The sequence below is a fragment of the Callithrix jacchus genome, chromosome 2 (assembly GCF_049354715.1).
Source record: "Callithrix jacchus isolate 240 chromosome 2, calJac240_pri, whole genome shotgun sequence".
In the NCBI taxonomy this organism is placed as follows: Eukaryota; Metazoa; Chordata; class Mammalia; order Primates; family Cebidae; genus Callithrix; species Callithrix jacchus.
In genome coordinates, this window is record NC_133503.1 from 58,119,758 (window position 1) to 58,140,746 (window position 20,989).

General features: G+C 56.1%; 1 protein-coding gene across 2 annotated transcripts; it reads right to left on the minus strand.

Annotated features, from left to right (window-relative positions):
- Positions 1-921: 921 nt before the first annotated feature.
- GET4 (guided entry of tail-anchored proteins factor 4) lies at positions 922-19,571 on the minus strand. Of its 2 annotated transcripts, XM_035290176.3 has the most exons (10): positions 19,194-19,251; positions 18,262-18,391; positions 10,393-10,471; positions 9,849-9,930; positions 8,991-9,140; positions 5,665-5,803; positions 4,470-4,610; positions 3,036-3,111; positions 2,854-2,926; positions 922-1,989 (listed from the first exon to the last, which is right to left on the minus strand). In XM_035290176.3, the coding sequence occupies exons 3-10, from the start codon at positions 10,465-10,467 to the stop codon at positions 1,901-1,903; spliced, it is 825 nt and encodes a 274-aa protein (XP_035146067.1). In that variant the 5' UTR covers positions 10,468-10,471; positions 18,262-18,391; positions 19,194-19,251; the 3' UTR covers positions 922-1,900. The 2 variants fall into 2 exon arrangements, with proteins under 2 accessions (XP_035146067.1, XP_035146059.3); XM_035290168.3 differs by lacking the exons at positions 18,262-18,391; positions 19,194-19,251 and adding an exon at positions 19,359-19,571.
- Between the last annotated feature and the right edge of the window lie 1,418 nt (positions 19,572-20,989).

Sequence of the window (20,989 nt, forward strand, 5' to 3'; positions counted from 1 at the left end):
GCTGATGAGATGTGGGCGAGGTACCCCTGACCTGGAGCTGAGACCCCAGGCAAGTCCCCCGCAGCCTCGCCAGGCACCACAGTCCAAACCTGGAGGTGAGGGGCCTGGGCTGCACTGGACACACCCCCTGGGGGAAACCAGCAGTGACCACGGCCCTCCCCCCGAAGTGTGGACGCTTGTGCGATGTGAGTGTGTACATGAGGACCGTTACATTTTAAAAACCACAGAACAACTTTCTAATAGGAGGAAGGCATTTTTCAAACCAGGTGGGAGACGTGCAGTCGCAGGAGGTGGGTCCAGGCAGGGGCCGCTTGCTGTCCACATCCACCTCCCCATCAGGACACAGCTGTAGGAAGGGCATCCCCTGGCTGACAGCATTCACAGCAGGTGCAGGGATGCACAGTGACTCCACTGCGACGTCCTGGGGCAGATAGGGGTGGATGCTGCGGCGCCGGCTAAGCGCAGGCCACGGGGCCACCTGCAGGGTCCCAGCAGCTGTTCCTGCCATCTTGCAGCAAGCCTGAGTGACATCACGCACACAATCCTCAGTCACTGAATCAAACTCACTGCTCAAAGCCAGTGCCACAGAGGAGGGATGGGTGCCCCGCTAGTACCTGGGGCAGGGTAGGGGCTCCATGCTGCCGCCTCCCCGGCAACCCACAGGTCTGCTCTTGCAGGCTCTGACACCCAGACTTGGTGGATTTGATTTTTATGAACTTTATGAATTTCAATGAAATTACACAACTATACTTCTAAAATCACAGCCGAGTGAACATGAGGCTTCCTGATGGACCTCCGCTCTTGTCCACACACGGGCAGTCTGGCCACAGGGCATGCCTTCTCTGGGGGCTCCCAGGCACAGCCGAGTGCAGAGGCCCCCACACCCACGGTGGGTGCCCGAGAAAGGAATGGCGTCGCACAGCCCGGTAGAAAGGGTTTATTTATGCGCAACGGTTCACACAAGCCTTCCTCAAATTCCGCTTTACAGTAAATAAAGCTGTGAGTTTCCCGTTTCCATGCACAACTACATATCAATCTACAACTGTCATTGAATCATGAAAAAATAGAGCGTCTCCCCTTTTGTCATTGTTCTGGCAACATCTGGAAAAGCATCAAGAACAGAGCTGCTCACTCCTGGACTGGTTATTTGGTTAAAACCTAAAACGTTAGGTCAAAGGAATCAATCACCCAATACAAATAAATATTGCATTATGAAAGAGATGGGCAGAGTCCCATGGTATCCCTTTTTAAAGCGGAATTTCCAGCACAGCAGCATGGCTCTCACAGAGACCAGCAGGATGCAGCTACGGGATGCCACGTGGGCCGTCCCTTCACCGAGTGTGAGGATGTGGTGCAGGGCACATGCGCTCCGTCTGCGATGGGGACCAGTTCGCTGTGACTGCAGAGTGACCTGTGTTCAGAAACAGCCGCACGCATCTGCAGACCACGCAGGGCCCAGCTGGGTTCTCACGTGTGAGGGCCAGCACTTGCTTTGGCGACAACAGCTGCTCTGGACGCCAAGCAAGGAGAGTGATGTGCCAGGTCCCTGAGGACGGGCCTCCTGTGCTGCCCCTCAGCCCCCCCGAAAGGACCCAGAACAAAGGAGTGGGAGAGGGGACGCCGCGTAAGGCCTGTGCTTTATTGTGGGTCAATCTCGGGGGACGCGGCGGCCAGCAGGGGCAAAGCCCCACTCTTGGGTCCCAGCAGCATAGCAACCGGCAGCCGCGCCACCCTGAGCCGCCGCACAAACCAGACGTGCCACAAACAGACACGCGCCAGCACGCGGCCACTGCCAGCCTCAAGGCCAGGAGCCCCTGGGGCCAGGAGCCACCCAGGACTCGCCTCCGAAATGTCCCTCGAGCCGCCGTTGACCATGGTGTCTCCACGTGGCCCGGCCAATTCAGTCCAGCTCGATGGGGCTGCCGTCGCTGGGGCTCTCCTCCCCCTCCTCCTGCTCTGAGGAGCCCATAAGGCTGCTCAGAAGGTTCCCTGGAAGGAAGGACAGCATGGCGGTCAGGCCTAGGCAGCCTCCTGCCGGCCCCCGAACCCCTCCTCCCACAGATGCCTCAACAGGCATCCCAAGCGACATGTAAAAAGTCTCACAACACTACTGTATGTGGCCCGTGAACCCGAGGACAGGGAACCGATGACCACAAAGAAATACTCAAACATGGAGAAGCCATGGGGGTATCCACAGAACCACCCTCCATGTCCACGGAGCAGCCACAGGAAGGGGGAGAGTCCATAGAACCACCTTCCACATCCACCAATGGGGCTGTGGAGTGGCGATGTGGGCCTACAGAGATGCCCTCCACATCCTCCAACAGAAGCCACGGAGGGCCCTAGAGAGCTACTAACACGACCTCATGTATACTTTTCAACAGAGAAGTGCTGCCGTAGAGCACATGTGCCACACACCCTTACAGCGACCTACTAATAAACTGGATGAGCCAAGCCTTCAACGGCTGCTCACAGGGGCCAACTGTGGTCACTGTCACCTGATTTTCATCCAATGAACAACCACTCTGTACATACAAAGCCAGAGTTCAAAAGTCTCCGGAAACCAAACTGCTGGAAACCGGACAAGTCAGATGTTTCTCTGAGCACACAGCCAGCCCCACAAATCGACCCCTACCAGGAAGTGTGAGAAACCTCAGGGGCGGGGAGCTCTGGAGCAGAGACGGGGCTGGGAGGCACTGAGCTAGGATTCAACTCTGAAATATAATTTCCTACTAACAAAAGGAAACTGAGAAACATTGAAAAGAGCAAAGAACCACTGCTACGTGAAGGACTGCAGAGGACCCCACACTGACCCAGGGTTGCAGTGGGAGTGGCGAGGGCACCTCAGCTTACCGAGCAGGCCTCCGTAGGAAGATGTCTGCTTGGGCGGGACACCGAAGAACAGCTGTCCTATGCGGTCGAGGTACTGCAAGGCATGGGCAGCAGGTTCAGGAGAGGGCGGACCCAGGCTGTGGGGTCCCAGCTAGGGCAGTGCAGCCTTGAGGGCCCCTCCCCATTCCAGTCCCAGCCCTCACCTCGTTGTACATCGGGTCCCGCCGGAGGGATGGCTGGTACTGCTCACATAACACGGTGAACACCGTCAGCTTTCCGCTGGGACACAGGGACATAGGGAGATGCTGGGGGAGCAGGAGAGGGCCACACACACCTGCGCACACACCTACACACATTGCCACATCTACACCCAACACTTACCTACACATACACACCTACACCACCACTGCGTCTACACCCAACACCCACACACACACCTGTAACACCACTGCGCCTACACCCATAGAAGATGGCAACACGCACCTGCACACACACCCCTGCACATGCTACCATGCCTACACCCAACACTCATCTGGACACACCCACACAGTTACCCATGCCACGCCTACAACCAACACCCACACAGCAACCCATGCCACCAAGTCTATACCTAAAACACTCATCTGCACATACCCACAGCTACCTACACTGCCATGTCTATAACCAACACACCTACACACACCCAGCTACCTACACCAAGTCTACAACCAGCACACCTACACACACCCACACAGCTACCTACGCCATGTCTACAACCAGCACACCTACACACAACCACAGCTACCTACTCCACGTCTACAACCAACACACCTATACACCCACAGCTACCTACGCGTCTACAACCAACACACCTACACACACCCACAGCTACCTATGCCATGTCTACAACCAACACAGCTACACACCCACAGCTACCTACACCATGTCTACAACCAGCATACCTACACCCACTCAGCTACCTATGCCATGTCTACAACCAGCGCACCTACACCCACACAGCTACCTATGCCATGTCTACAACCAACACAGCTACACACCCACACAGCTACCTACGCCATGTCTACAACCAGCATACCTACACCCACACAGCTACCTATGCCATGTCTACAACCAACACACATCTACCTACGCCATGTCTACAACCAGCATACCTACACCCACTCAGCTACCTATGCCATGTCTACAACCAGCACATATACACCCAACCGCTGCTACCTACGCCATGTCTACAACCAGCATACCTACACCCACTCAGCTACCTATGCCATGTCTACAACCAGCACACCTACACACACCCACACAGCTACCTACACCACGTCTACAACCAGCACACTCACACCAACCCACACAGCTACCTACGCCATGTCTACAACCAGCACACCTACACACACCCACACAGCTACCTACACCATGTTACAACCAACACACCTACACACACCCACAGCTACCTACACCACCAAGTCTACAACACACACCCCCCACACAACTACCCATGCCACAGCTATACCCACCCACCCCCACACATCAACATCTGCACTCATCACATTGACACCCAACACCTGCGTGCACACACCCCCCCAGCTACCCACGCCACCACATCGACATACAACGTACACCCCCAGAATACTGAGACGCACCCATCCACAGCCAGCAGCAGGAACCAGATGAAGTTGAGCAGCGGCTCCACGAACGGAGGCCCATCCTCGATGGACGGGTGCTTCTGGGTGTACGTCGTGAAGACCACAGATGCACTACTTTTGTTTTTTAAACACAGAAACCTGGAAATGAGAACATGCTGGTGGAGGAAAGGCTGGAGGACACATTTTCCACCCGCGCAGGCACCAGCCTCTGACATGCCCTGGTCCTTCCCAAGCTCACACACCCACGGGTCTCACAGCCCCCAGCATGGAGGGACCCAGTGCTTCATGCGTGTCGCTCTCACAAGCAGGGGATCCTGGGGAGGCCAGCAATTTATAGGTGAAGAGAATGAAGCTTGAGAAGGTCATAAGGCTCCGGAGCCAGAACCCAGCTTGAGCCCCATCTGAATAATGCACTGAGTGAGCTCTTCTCTCCCCCGTTGCCCGCACCCATCAGATGATGGCCCACACCAGAACACTTGGCCACAGCCCAGCAGCTGGCGGGTGCTACGCAGACCCTGGCTCCAGTTTGAGGAGGGCCTACAGAGAGGGCTCAGTGGCCCAGGGGCGGGCTACCATCAATCCAGAGAACACATCTACGCAGTGCAGAGCCAGTGAGCTCTGGGTTTGACCCAGCTTTTCATTTAAGTCACGGACGCCCTCCTGGGAGAGCTCAGCAGTGGGCAGCACTGAGGTCAGAGGATGACTGTCCCCAAATCCCACATCAAATCCACAAAGCCAGTCCTACCCCAACGCCCGCCTAGAAATTCACATTTGTTTTGTGGAAGAAATGGACTTGGGCACACATAAGGCTTTCATGAGAAAGGAAGCGAGTGCCCAAGCTCAGCCTGCAGGATGCCCCAGTGTGCTGGCGGGAGGGCTGCAGGGTAGATGACTCACTGACAATTCTAAGAACTGGGAGTGCATTCCCACAGTTCACAGGCTGAGGCCGGCCGGAATAGAGCAGAGGTTACAGGGCCTCCCGGCAGCAGGTGAGAGGTGCACCGCAGAAAAGGGGGAGATTCCAAAATACTTCTTAAACTTCATAAAACTTATTAAAATTCATGAGTCACTCTGGCTGACACGTGCACTGCAGGTTCTGCCCGGAGTGAACTCAGTTTACGCTGCACCACGGCTCGGGCCGGGGACAAGGCAGCAAGGGAAGCCAGAACCCGTAGAGCCATCCGACACCTACTGTAGCACGGCCTGGGCCACAAACATGTCCACCTCGCTGCGGAAGCCCCGGGATGTGGAGTACTCCACCAGCATGTTGGCACAGCCCTCCCCGTCCGCTGAGTGCAGAAAATGATACCGTGACTCACAATAGTTTTGTTCTGCAAAGAAAAGACAGAAAAACTCAAATATGCTTCATGAATATAATATAGCACAGGAGATGGGGAAAGATGCATCCATGTTAATTCTATCCCACCTGCCCATGAGAAGAGCCCATGGAGAGCCCCGTAGGCAGAGGTGCCACCACAGGGACTCAGCCAGTCCACACCCCACACACCACCAAATAACAAAAACAGCGAAGAGCGAAAGCCACGCAGCCAAGCAGCCACGCAGCCACACAGCACCTTCTTTCTCCAAGCTCCCAGAGCTGTCAAATCCAACCACATTAACGTGCACATAGTGATGAGCAATGACAGAGTGTCACCGTGTAACCCTTCTCACCTACCAGAGGAAACGTACAGGGAGCAACGTAATCAGAGCCCAGGCCAGTGCACTTAGAATCTACATGAACAGCAAAAAGCAGCCTGATCTTCACACCACACTGATCCAATGACCATCTCAACCCACACCATCTCATACACACTCACTCCACTCCCCGGCCCCACCTTAACACCTGCTCACACTCACTCCACTCCCAGGCCCCATCCTAACACCTGCTCACACTCCACTCCCAGGTCCACCCTAACACCTGCTCACACTCCACTTCCAGGCCCCATTCTAACACGTGCTCACACTCCACTCCCTAGCCCACCCTAACACCTGCTCACACTCACTCCACTCCCAGGCCCACCCTAACACCTGGTCACACTCACTCCACTCTGAGGCCAACCCTAACACCTGCTCCTACTCACTCCACTCCCAGGCCCACCCTAACACCTGCTCACACTCTACTCCACTCCCAGGCCCACCCTAATACCTACTCACACTCCACTCCCAGGCCCCACCCTAACACCTGCTCACACTCTACTCCCAGGCCCACCCTAACACCTGCTCACACTCTACTCCACTCCCAGGCCCACCCTAATACCTACTCACACTCCACTCCCAGGCCCCACCCTAACACCTGCTCACACTCTACTCCCAGGCCCATCCTAACACCTCCTCACACTCACTCCACTCCCAGGCCCACCCTAACACCAGCTCACACTCACTCCCAGGCCCCTCACCTGCCTCGGGAGCCCCGCCCTTCCCGTGGTACACAACTCCACAGCACACTCCAGGCCCCTCCTCTGCCTAGGGAGCCCCGCCCTTCCCACAGTATACATCTCTGCAGCACACTCTAGGCCCCTCTCCTGCCTCGGGAGCCCCGCCCTTCCCACGGTGCACATCTCTGCAGCACACTCCAGGCCCCACCCCTTCCACCTATGGCGCCCTTTACCGACAGCAGCCTCCAGGCCCCTCCTGCTGCCTGTGTGGCTGCCAGCATGCCCCACCCCTTCCACCTATGGCGCCCTTTACCGACAGCAGCCTCCAGGCCCCTCCTGCTGCCTGTGTGGCTGCCAGCATCACCGTCACTTTGCTTTCTCTCCTGTTGTCTCCCTGCATCCCCAAGCCTTTACCTGTGGGCGTTATTTCTTCCCCAGGAGAAAAGTACCAAGGAAGGTCGAGCCCACAGGTCCTGCAAGGAGTCTGTGTTCAGGACAGCAGAGGCCATAAGCAGCCACCTCAGCGTGGACAAGGCCTGGGCTCCCAGGGTGAGGTCTGGCAATGCCCCACAGCACCGTCATGGTGTCGGGGACCTGGGCCTGCACCCACCCCAGTGGGAGGCAGCCAGGGCTCCTCTTCAGGGGGGATCTCGGCAGAGGCGCTGAGCACAGCCCTCCCACACGTGCCCCAGACAGCCCCTACCTACCCCATGGTGGGCAGGGATCCTAACAGACACATATGTCCCTCCTTACTATTGCTTGTGCCTGTCTTAGGAGCTGCCATGCAGGTCTCCTGGACACTGAGCATGGGTGCCACCCACCCTATCCACTCACTCACTGCCTGGTTCTGCCCACAGGGCCCATGCAAAGGAGTAGCGAGGGCAGCCACACTGTTGACGCAATTGTCCCTAATTCATCCCAAAGGCAGGCGACACTCCCAGGTAGGTAAGGGGACAGCTCCTCACTCCCCAACCTGGCATCGGGGCCCACACAGAGCAGCGGCTCACCACGCAGGACTGAGTAGGGTTGCCTGCAGCCATGTTCGTGTGGAGGCGTGCTGGCCGGGGCACAGGTGGTGCATGGGAGGCTGGCTGTCGGCAGAGGCCAGGGGAAGTAGCAGCAGGTGCACTCCAGGGGCCATGAGGCACCGACCTGCGCCAGCCCCTTCTAGGAAGGAGGTAACCACGGGGAGACTGAGGCGAGGCAGGCACCAGCTCATATCCCTGTGGCTGCCCCTCTGCTTGGCACACAGCGAGGGGCAGGTTCGCCAGGCTCTGAGACGAGCCTCCCTGAACTCTGTGGTCTCCAAACTCTACCTGGATCTGCTCACTTCCCCTTCCTGTCACGTGGGGGAGAAGGTCTAATATGCCTGCCAGGAGCCCAAGGGTGATGAGCCTCCTGTTCACCCCAGGTGGAACCTGTGTGACCAGGGATGAGGTGGGACAGGTGTGCACTGCAAGGCTGCTGACATGGGCAGAGCACAAGCCCTCATGCAGCTGCCACCATGCCAGGTAGAACAGCCATGTCCAGGAGGAGCTGTTCAAAGCTCAGCGGCCCTGACCTCTAGAGCAAAGGCCTTCAGCTTAGACCTCCAAGTTCCTAGAGCTTCCATCTCGGGGGCTGCCCTGGGTGCCACCTCCCCACCTGCCAAGCCCAGGCACATGCAGACCTGAGCAGGCCTGCTGACAGTGGAAGAAAACTGTCTCACGGTACTGGGGCCACTTGCAACCCTGTTTCCCAGGGAATGCTCTGCGGAGGACACTTCTAAACCCCCACAAGAACCTCATTCCACTCACTCAATGAGCATTCACCCATAACCACTCCTGCCTCAGAGTTGCAGATGTGGAACTAAGAGCACCAGCAGTAAGAACACTGCAGACAGCCAGATCCCACGAGGAGATGAATCTCCCAGAGGCCTCATCAGATGATGAGATCCGTGCAGCAGCACACATAGGCCCTGTGAGGGTGTGGCTGCCTCCCTGAGGGTCACAGCGTCCCATGGGAAGGCCTGGAGAGGCCCACGTGACCACAGGGTGAAACCCCGACCACCCTGGTGGGCAACCCCGACGGACTGGAATACACAGCGCAAATCAACACCATGAGAGCACAGTGGCACCCCCGCCTGCTCAGTCCCCAGGCCTACCTTTCCACAGGGTGAGAGCCAGCAGCTGGTGTAGCCGGGGGTGGCCCAGCTTCCCGGAGCCTCCGCTGGACCACTTCAGGGCTCTGGACACGAAGGCCACGCGCTCAGGAGAGTTGGGGTCCATCAGGCTGAACACTTTAGCCAGATTTTCTGCAAATAGCATAGACCCTCATCAGAGGAACGCACGGCAACTCTGGCTCTCTGGACCACATGCCTTACAGAAGTGGATTTCGATATGCAACTACTTAACAGGAAGAGGAAGCTGGTGGCATCCCTGAGTGACCTGTGGGCCACCCCACCAACTTGCCCACTGCAGTGCCAGTGCCATGTGTCCCAGAGCATGGTGAGGAAGGATGGACATCTTGGCAGAGGCAGGGGCTTGGGAAGGCTCCATGGGGAGCTGGAGCCCAGAAACAGCTGTGGCCGCTCTGGGTACCTGGCTCTGACCCAAGGGCCTCTCCTAGAACAGCAGAGACCAGGAGTGGGACTCAGACCCAGGCAGCTCACAGAAGGGCTTTGCCGACTGCACACTCACCCGATGGGACAGGCCAACAAGCCAAATCCCTGGACAAAATGGTGCCCCACCTTGCCGGCTGGCGGCGAGGCCACTGTCAGTTGGCACGGTGCAGAGCACAGGATCCAGGTCATGCCTTGCCTACAAGTCACAGCAAGTGCTGCTCAGCCTGCAGTATGCTTGGGCCAGGGGCAGCCAGGGGACCTGGCTCACTGGGACCAGGTGGGAATCGCCTCTGCAGCAGAGTTAGCCCAGAGCACACAGAAAAACGCAGCGCAGAGGCCCAGGTAGGGGTGTATTGGGGCCACTGTCATAGGGCCCGCGGGTGAAGGCCAGATGCTCACCTAGCAGCTCATCGGCCACCTCCACTTCTGCCTTCTCCAGGGACTCCAGGACCAGCATGGACAAGTCTGCAGCGCTGTTTTGCTACAAAACAGAGAAACACACCAAAATCAAGCACAAAGCTCTGACCTGTTCAGGACAGAAAAGACAAGGCTGGGTTTCCAGCAGAAGCCAGAGTGCGCACAGAAGCCAGAGCGCAGCCAGGGCTGAGGAGTCTATTCTGAGCACCACATCCCTTGGCAATGCCGCTGAAAAACGGAGAACTCCTGGCCGAGGATCAAATGAAAAGGGACAGGGCCATTTACACCAAAACAATGCCCACTCAGCCCCATCATGCACAAACGCAGCACAGAGCCCCAGCCTGCGAGTGGAGCAGCCGAGGCTGGGGACTCTGGGCCCCCCGCCACCTGCATCCCCAGTGGCCACGGCCCGGGGCAGCCCATCAGGCTTCTCCCATGTCATTCCCACCTCAACTCGCCTGCCAGGAGCAGGAAGGGACGCAGGAGGGAGCAAGACTGTGGTCGTGGTCTTGCTCCTGGTCTTTACCTGGCCGTGGCTGAAGAACAGCAGAGCTCCTGAGTACATGAGCTCCCGTGCCTCCGCATGCTTGCTCTGGGACATGTACCTGCCACAGAGAAGATCGTGAGCTGCACCCACACGCCCTCACCATCGCGAACCTGTGCTCATCTTCAGGTCAGAAGCTAAAGACAAGGTGCCCAGGAACGGGCAGTATCATAAAAGCGGGTGCTCCCCATACACACAGGCACCTTTCACCAAGAGGAAGGCAGCCGCTCCCAAGGCCCAGATGCTGCATGGAGTTGGGGGAGTGGGGTCTGTCCTGGGTGCCCTGCTGACCATGGCTGCGTGGGAATCCTCTGGATGCTAAGAACCCATCTGAGTCCAAATAGGAATAGGCCAGGAGTGCCGGGAAGGAGCAGGGGATGGGCCCGTGGCCACCTGAGAGCTGAGGGGCCACAGGCAGGGGCCACAGGATGGGGGGCTCCAGGCTAGGGTCCCAGTGGGGATAGTACAGGCTGTGACAGCACCTTCTTTCCCCACAGGGCCAGTGTCCCTGCCCTCTCCCCCTCTGCATGCTGCACTCCTCCTCCCACAGGAGGGAAGGGTCTGGGGTGCACTGCTGCAACACGCTCGCCCCGCATCACTTCCTCACTCCCAGAGCATAGTCGGCAAAGAAAGCTGGGGCTTTTCGGGCTGCACAGAGACAGGCACAGGGCAGTGAGAGGCGTGGGGGTGGGGGAAACCAGCGTGCCACAGACAATGCGGAGAGAAGCTGACATGGCCGTGTTGCTCTGAGCAGCAGAGCCCCCATCTGCAAGAACAGCAGGCGTGGAGGGCAGGAGGTGGCCTCTGCTGGGATGTGCCGCACCTCACAGGTCCAGTGGTGTCACCCAGGAAGCCTTATTTAACTGGCTACATTTTCTCTTAATCATCACCACCTTATTATCAAAAAACACATAATCAGTTAATCAGCTCTGTGCCTGCAAGCCAAACGCCCTTGGACAAAGCCACGTTTAACAATAAACCCAGTTAAAGGCCAGGGGCAGTGGCTCACGCCTGTAATCCCAGCATTTTGGGAGGCCGAGGCAGGCGGATTGCCTGAGCTCAGGAGTTCGAGACTGGCCTGGGCAACATGGTGAAATCCCAACTGTACTAAAATACAGAAGATTAGCTCGGCGTGGCGGCAGGTGCCTGTAATCCCAGCTACTCGGGAGGCTGAGGCAGAAGAACTGCTAGAACATAGGAGGTGGAAGTTGTAGTGTGCCGAGATCACACCACTAGACTCCAGAGTGGGCGACAAGAGCGAGACTCTGTCTCAAAACAACAACAAAAAATCGAGTTAAAGAAAAATATTAAGTAAACAGCAGTGCAGACCAGGCATGGTGGCTCACACCTGTAATCTCAGCACTTAGGGAGGCTGAGGTGAGAGGATTGCTTGAGCCCATGAGTTTGAGACTGGCCTGGGCAACATAGCAAGACCATGTCTCTACAAAAAAACACAAAAATTAGCTGGGCGTAGTGAAATGCACCTGTTGTCCCAGCTACTGGGTAGGCTGAGATGGGAGGACTGCTTGAGGCCAGGTGGTTGAGGCTGCTGTGAGCCATGTTTGCAACATTCCACTCCAGCCTGGATGATAGAGTGAGACACCAACTCAAAAAAAAGAAAAACTTGCAGTGCAGGCGATAAAGAGACATAGCTACGCTGCTGAGGGCTGGAATACGACCTTGGTGTCGCCAGGGTGGGCTGGCTGCTGAGTTAACCACAGGAAAGGGTTCCTCTTCAGAAGGCACCACAGCCAGGGATCCCAAACACAGCCAGCACTGCCACACCCAGGCCTCCCCCACAGGGGACCCCATTGGGCTGCACAGAGGCAGGGCAGCAGGAGGGAAAGGCCTGAACCCCAGAGAGAAAGCCTCCCACCCGCGTCAGCCCACAGGCCACTGGACTGTGAAGGTTCTAGATGGAGACCCACCCTGAGACCACAGCAGTTCAGAGGCGTGACAGGGCTGCTGACTCTGTGACCTGCTAGCCCGGTTCCAGTCCTGCATGGCCATGACTGACTCGAAGAGGAGGCCGGGAGCCGCCCGCACAGGGCACTCTGGAAAAACAAGCTCCACACACAGCTGGCCTCACACTGCCGCCGGCAGGGCCACAGGCAGAGCTACACACAGCGACCCTGAGCAAGCACCACATCAGCTTCTGCTTATGCCAATACCACAGTGTTCTACATGCTTCTATTTGAGGTAGAGCAAGAGGTGACCTGTTAGAAGCCAGATGAAGAACTCCCTGGAAGGCAGTAACCCACATTCCTGCACAAGGACCCTGGCTCTGGGGGCATTGCCGATGGTCACGGCCTCCGGCCCAGCCTGGACTGCACCTTGTGGCCGGCTCCCTTCATCCAAGGGTAGCTGTGAGCTAGGCGAGGAAGGAAGGACAGGAGGGGGACTTCTGGGCACATGGTAGCCACCGCCCTGGCTGGGGCTGCCCAATTCCAGGTCCAGGAATGCCAATGACGGGCAAACCATCTAAGGTGGCTCTGAACATGGACAGCTTCCTCCGACACTGGAGAATTCCAGAAGGTGTGAAGGACTCTGGTTTCCTGGTGACTAAGCCGGATGGGTGCCCTCTCAGGCCTAAGGCCGAGGAGACTGGAGGGCAGTTGGGCATAGCTGGGCTTTCTCCCGCCATTCTCCTGGCTCGGCTCAGCACGCTGTGCACTGTTGGCCATGCAGTGTGGACACCCAGATGCATCCTCCATATAGGGAAATGGCTTCCGCCTGCTGACAGAGCCTTTGAGAGCCAGTGAGCGGTGGTACTCTCTGCCAGCCAAAGCATCTGTATCCACAGAGCAAGGGGTCTGGGCAAATAATCTAGCTGACTTTGCTCTTCTCTTACAAAAACATTAAAAAGTAGAACACAGGAAGGTAAGCATCAGAACTAGTGACAGAAATGTTGGTGTCAAATGAAGAAAGGCCGAGCTCATGGGATGAATCCCGCCCTTCGCTTTCACCAGAGGGAAGCTGGCTCGTATGTTCATTGGTCAGGGACGCACGGAGGAGGAAGACAAAGTACTGAAGACACACACAGGTGCCTCGGGACAGGGAGCCAATGCAGATTTCACAAGGAACCCTGCGCCGACCATTGTGAACTAAAGCGCTCCCACACCCTGATGAGGGGGCTGGCTGGGGCCTTCTTCAGGAAGGGCTGAGGCCTGCTCTGCTCTGGCAAGAGTCCCTCTGAGAGGGGACCTGAGCCCGCAAGCATTAGCTCCTTCACAAGACGCTCCTCCTCAGCCCTGGGCTAAGGTGTGCACAGTACACACTACCATTTTCTTTTAAAATCTCTTTAGCTGACTGAAGAGATAGAAGGTCAGGGGCCGAAATAAAAAAATCATTCAAACACATTGCAGGAGGAACCATGTGGCAGGAGGACCCAGACCCACCATGGTGAGGGCAGACGACAGGTGGGTGGCTGCTGCAGGTCACTGCCTCCCAGACTATGGTCTCAGGCACATCAAATTTCTAAAAGCGGATCTACAAATACTGCAGCCAAGACTGAGGCCCCTCCAGGCCTAGACAGTGGTTCTGAAGCGCACTAATCATCCAATCGGCCTGGGAGCTGACGCCTCATTCCAGCAGACAGAAGTCTGGAGAGACCAAGTGATGACCATGACGAGCGCCATCCACGGGACAAGGTCAGCCATTCTCTAGCATAGCCAGGCAATCAGGAACTGCTGTCCACCTTCTGCGGGACACATACCCCGGGACACCAAAGTGCTGGGCTGTCCAATTCCTTCCCTCTCCTTCACCTTAAACTATGGCTGTGAGCTAAAACAGTACCTCTTGGGAACATGTATACACTGTTGGTGGGAGTGTAAATTAGTACAACCGTCGTGGAAAGCAATGTGGCAATTCTTCAAAGAACTAGAAATGGAACTACCATTCAACTTAGCAGTCCCATTCCTGGCTATCTACTCAGAGGACTCTAAATGGTTCTACCATAAAGATGCATGCACTCAAATGTTCACTGCAGCACCACTCACAACAGCACAGACATAGAAACAACATGGGGGCTTGTCAGCAGCAGATGGATACAGAAAATGTGGTAGATCTATACCGTGGAATACTATGGAGCCAGAAAAAACGAAAGCACGCCCTCTGCAGGAAACTGGAGGGAGCTGGAGGCCATTATCCTCAGCAAACTAACGCAGGAACAGAAACCCCATACTACGTGTCCTCACTTCTAAGTGAGAGTTAAATGATGAGAACGCAGGGACAGAAGGAGGGCAGCAACACACACTGGGAGGCTCAGAAAATTTTTTTAACAAAACTGCCATGTACTGATGCTTAGTACCCGGTGCTGAAATCATCTGTACACCAAACCCGAGTCACGAGTTTACCTAGGTAACGATGTCAGAATATTTAAAAATAAATCAACAGAGTATCTTCTGATAAATTTATCCGACAGCTGAGGGATAAACGAATAGTGCTAGAGACACAAAGGGAAACCACTCAGCAACACAAGGACCTGCAGACACTCCTGGAGGATGGTCCTGGCCACCGTGGTGAGTGAGTTCAAGCATTCTGTGATTCCACATGTGTTAAACTCCAGGAAACGCCACCTCACCTACGTGCAGCCCGCAGATGTGTGGGTGCTAAGGGGAGGGTGAGGAGGCCCGGTCGCAGGGCAGGCAAGAGCCCTGCAGGGCCGTGGGTATCTTCAATGTCTTGACTGCTCACAGTTCACTCATGTCAGACCTCACCATAAATATTTCAATGTAAATATCCAATTATATATGTTTGTTGACAGAAGAACATTTTTAAAAATGGCCCGGTGCTATGCCTCCCACCTGTAATCCCAGCACTTACGAGGCCAGTGGCTCATGCCTATAATCCTAGCACTTTGGGAGGCCAAGGCGGGTGGATCACCTGAGGTCAGGAGTTCCAGACCAGCCTGGCCAACATGGTGAAACCCAGTGTCTACAATAAACACAAAAATTGGCCAGGCATGGTGGCGGGTGCCTTTAGTCCCAGCTACTCATGAGGCTGAGGCACAAGAATTGCTTGAACCCAGGAGACGGCGGAGGCTGCAGTGAGTGGAGATTGTACTACTGCACTCCAGCCTAGGTGACAGAGCGAGACTCTGTCTCAAAAAACTAAAAGTTTGGCCGAGCGCGGTGGCTCACGCCTGTAATCCCAGCACTTTGAAAGGCTGAGGTGGGTGGATCACACGGTCAAAAGATTGAGACCATCCTGGTCAACATGGTGAAACCCCGACTCTACTAAAAATACAAAAAATTAGCTGTGTGTGGTGGCGCGAGCCTGTAATCCCAGCTACTCAGGAGGCTGAGGCAGGAGAATTGCCTGAACCCAGGAGGCGGAGGTTGCGGTGAGCCGACATCGTGCCATTGCACTCCAGCCTGGGTAATAAGAGCGAAACTCCATCTCAAAAAAAAAAAAAAAAAAAAAAAAAAAAACAACTAAAAGTTTAACTTGGGGAATGTGACTTCTCTGGAAGTGACACACCCATGGAGTGCTCTGAAGCAGTGCTGGGAATCCACATGTAATTCTATGCTGGAAAGACAAGGGTGGTGTCTCAGTGGGTGACAGTGAGGTAACAGCTGCCACTGCTGACTCTGTCTTCATTTCTGGCTTGAAAGGCTCCAAGCCAAAGCTCGAGAGGTTCAGTAACGTGTCCTGGGCCCCATAAGAGGTGGCGTGTGGCCCCAATGCCCAGGCTTTCTGCACTAAGCCACACTGTGCCCCTGCCAGGTGACCCTCACGACATCACACTCAGCCAGCAGGGCCTGCAGTCCAGAAGGCTTAAAGGCACAGAACTCGCTCATCACTGCCTGTTTTACTGTGAAATACACCCTTGACCAGGGACTCTTCACTGAGGACCTAAACTGACAATCCAATCCCTCATCACTGTATAAGTGAAGTGGCTTAAAACAAGAAACACTGGTTAATTTGGGGGAGATCCACTGTTGCTGGTTAATCATTGGACAAATATTTACATACAAATCCCTAGGAATAGCAGGCACCAGAGTGAATCTTGAACATCACACAGATCTGTAACAGGCCCTCTACCCACTGGGAGGCTCATGTTCCACCGTTTAGTACCTACTGACACTTTTGCCTCGATCCCTGAAGAACAATCAGGTTTAAGGTGCCATCACAACCCATGCCATTTGGGAGTTGCTAAATGTTCAGTGACAAATTCAACCAGCATTAAAACCGCATCACTATAAACGCCTCGCATTAAAGACTTGTTTCTGCCAGAGATAAAATTAGTTTCCATCTAAGGAGAAAAGCGAACCTTTCTAAACCAATTAAACAGCTCAGTTTTCAAAAAAGAAAAGCATCTACAACATAACAATAAAACAAGATGTAGCCTGGCTGGCGTGTATTTATAGAATGTTGAGGTTAATAGAAAGTTCTGGAAACAAGACTGCCCTTCAGGTCATGTAAGGTTCAGAGCAGGGACTGATATCTCCTCATGAACTGACAGTCAGGGACCCACACCGTCTCAGCCCTGGCTATACGTGAGGGTCTGTATAAACAACATGGGCACTCCTTAAAAATGGACGCCAGGGCCTCATCCCAGCCCATTCAGGTCAGCTAAGATTGACAACCACTGACACAAACACTCTTTTCTCATTTCCTGGCACAAACAAATGTTTTCAGCAACGAAATGGTATCTCCTCCGTGGCTGGGGCTGGTGAGCCCACCTTCGCTTGGGTTAAGTGCCCTGGCGCCGCTGTGCACAGGCCACCAGCCTACCCAGGCACAGGCCAGGCACAACAGACGGTGACTTAATTCAAACAAACTAGCAAACTATAACCAAAGTAGCACCTCCAGAGTTCTCCAGGTTACGATTCGATGTGCTTGCTATGGAAAGAAAGGATTTAAAAGCTAGGCCCAGCAGAGGCTCTTCTGGGAGTAAAGCTGTGCTGTGTGATGCTCTGATGGGGCTCCTTGTCCTCACACATACCAAGTGTGAACCCCGATATGGGTGATGGGTGCTTGAGGGCCTCTGCTCTGGGACAGGTGTCCGTGGGGCGGGAGGCTGTCCAAGGGGGCGGGGAATTCAGGACACTTTGCCCTTTCAGCTCCATTTTGCTGCAAACCAAAAACTGCTCTAAAAAGTCATGCCTGACCGGGTGCAATGGCTCACACCTGTAATCCCAACACTTTGGGAGGCCAATATGGGCCGGATCATGAGCTCAGGGGTTCAAGACCCGCCTGGCCAACATGGTGAAACCCCGTCTCTACTAAATATACAAAAATTAGCTGGGTATGGTGGTGTAAGCCCGTAATTCCAGCTACCAGAGAGGCTGAGGAAGGAGATCGATTGAACCCAGGAGGCGGAGGTTGCAGTGAGCTGAGATTGTGCCACTGTACTCCAGCCTAGGACAGAGTAAGACTCTGTCTCAAAAAAAAAGTCAACTCTATTAAAAGGAAAAAAACTCTGAAAACCAAACCAAACAAATCCAGGCCTAAACTGTGTAAAGGCCAGACCAACTGCCCTTAATTACAATATCAAAACATTTACTATTCTGTGGCAGTTTAGAAGTAAAAGGTACCCCACGGAAAAGACTAAATCCTCTGAAATATCATCTTTAAAACAGACCCAATTTCTAGTGAATGGCCAAACTGTTCCCTGATCTCAACCATAAGAGATCATGGGATACGCGTAATTTACAGAATGTCACACACAGAACTGAGACTTTTAGTAGTAAGTGTATGACAGCAGTCCTGAAGAAAATCAACCAAGCCAGGCAACGCCCAGGAACTTCCAGTCACAGTCCTGAGGGCCGTGCATTTGACCCAGCACAGTCAGCTCGGCCCCCACACGCCCTCCAGGCTGCACTGGGTGGGCTGCGCTGGTGTCACCTTGCTCAGGTCCAGAGGTGGCAACAACAGAGAAACAGATTCAGCCTGGACTCTCGGTGAGAGGAACGCCAATGACTTTCTATGGAGCTCTGTGGAGCATGATGTAGGGCCCAGCTGGAGGACCTGAAGGCTGGAAGGAGGAAGGCAGAGGGTGGGGGAGTGGGGAACAGGTGGAGGCAGAGGGCGGGGAGGGGGATGACGCGCAGGGAGGCCTGAGAGAGGAAGGTAGGGGGAACAGGTGAAAGCTTGGGAAGGCCAGGGGGAGGGAAAAGGTGGAGGTCACAAAAGGGGTGGAGGAGGTAGGGGGTGCAGCTGGAGGGCGGGGACGCCTGGGACAGGGAGGCAAGGGGGTGGGAAGCAGGTGAAGGCCCGGGGGAAGGAAGCAGAGTGGGAAAGGCCACAGGAGAGGTGAGGGACGCCCACGGGGTGGAGGCCAGGAGAGGGTGGCCAAAAGGGAAGAGGGCAGCAAGAGGCCTGGGGAGAGAGACCAGGTAGGGGCAGGGGAAGGCTGGGGGAGGAGAGAAAAGGGGGAGGGGGAGGGGCAGGGGAGAGCCCCGGGGAGGAGGGAGAGACGGGGGGGCAGGGGGAGGCCAGGGAGAGAGGAAGAGGGGCAGAGGGAGACCGGGGAGAAAGAGACGAGGGGCAGAGGGAGCCCGGGGAGAGACTGAGGGGGAAGGGGGAGCCCGGAGAAAGAGAGACTGAGGGGAAAGGGGAAGCCCCCGGGGAAACATGTGGAGACCGAGGTGGGGGACGGCCGAGCAAACAGGGAGGCCGGAGGAGGGAACAGGTGGAGGCTAGGGGTAGGGGAAGGCCGGAGAGGGACGCGGGGGAAGGCCGGAGAGGGACGCGGGGGATGGGGAGGGAAGCCGAGGCGGGAGTTGGAGGCCGAGGGGCTGGGGTCTGGGGGCCCGGCCGGGAAGAGCCAGACCCACGAGGAGCAGGCCAAACCCTCAGACCGGCGACCCGCGACCCGGGGCTCCAGCTCAGCCCGCGACGGGCAGCGGCGCTGGCCAATGGGGGCGCGGGGTGATACGGCACGGCCAATGGGAGGCGGCGGGGGCGGGCGCCGGGCCGCGGCGAGGGCCAGGCGCGAGTACCTGAAGAACAGGGTCCGGTACATCTGGTGCGCCTCGTAGTAGTCGCCCTTCTCGACGCTCGCGCGCAGCTTGCCCTCCACGCGCTGGACTCCGCCCCGGTTGCGGGCGCCATTCCGGGCGCTCTCCTGCTCTGCCATAGCCGCCGCCGCCGCCATCGGGCCGGCGCTCCGCGAACGGCTGACGCTGTCGCAGGCGCGGTCGGCAGCGCCTCCCGGCTTCCGCCCGACGCCCTTCTACGGTGGCCCGGGAGGAGTCGCACGCAGTTGGGGGCGGGCACGCCGCCTGGCGGCACGTGATCCGAGCGGGGTTGCAGGCGACACGTGACCCGGGGCGGGGCTGCAGGCGACACGTGACCCGGGGCCGGGACCGCCTGGCGCCACAATGGCGGGTGTTACAGAACTGTCCGGCGTGGCGCGGCGCGGTGGGGAAACTGAGGCGGCGGCGGCTGTCCCGGAGCAGGGAGCGTTACGGGTCCCCACGCGCGTGGTGTAATAGTAGCCACTGAGATACAAAATTACCTGTGTAAAATGTTTAAATTGAAAATACTTTTAGGGCCGGGTGCGGTGGCTCCTGTCTGTTATCCCAGCACTTTAGGAGGCCGAGGCGGGAGGATCACCTGTGGTCAGGGGTTCGAGACCAGCCTGGCCAACATGGTGAAACCCCGTCTCTACTGAAAATACAAAAACTAGCCGGGAATGGTGGTGGGTGCCTGTAATCACAGTTACCTAGGAGGCTGAGGCAGGAGAATTGCTTGAACCCGGGATGTGAAGGTTGCGGTGAGGCGAGATCGCACCACTGCACTCCAGCCTGGGTAACAGAATGAGCCTTTGTTTCAAAAACAAAAAGCTTTAGGATAGCTGAGCTGCCTTCCTCCTCTTCGAGGCCACCTGCGATTGGTCCTTCCCTGGCCGTGGCTGGGGACCTGCGGCTGACAGCCTGGGTGAACGGGCAGTCACTCCCTGGGGCTCTGCTGGAGGGGGAAACTGGGTTGGCCTAGAGCTCCCAGCCCCATTAGGCGGTGGAAACGGGTCCAACCCCAGAGGATTAGAAATGGGGCCAGGGCCCAGCCCTAGCCTTGCAGGGTTGGAAATGGCTTGGCTCTAAGCATTGGGGTTTGAAAGTGGTTTGGTCGAAAGACCCGTCGGATTTCCAGGGTCAGCAGACTCATAGGTTAGCACTGTTTATAATAAAAAAGAGGAAACAGAGGCCCTTATGCTGGGCCCTGGTTGAATCACCATGATCCAGCCGTGCACACAATGGACAAAAACAGCTGTTAAAAAGAAATGTTCTTACAGGACACACTTGGTAACTGGGGAAAAGCCAGCTGCAAAACAATGTGGTGTGTGTGCTGTGACCTAGTGCCAGCACCTGCCTTCAGCTGCAGAGACAGTGATGACAAAAGTGTCCTGAGGAAAGCCATCTCTTTTCCTAATGTTATACCCATTAAGCAACTGGTAATTCGGTCCATTTTCCAAGTGGAAATGGTGCCCTACAGAAAGAGATGCCTGGCACACCCAAGGCCTCAGAGGACAGGTTACTACTGTTCAATGGCTGTGCCACAGAGCTTGCAACAAGAGCCAGCAAACCCAGTCCCTCCCCACACCCCAGGGGCAGAGACAGACAAACTGAGA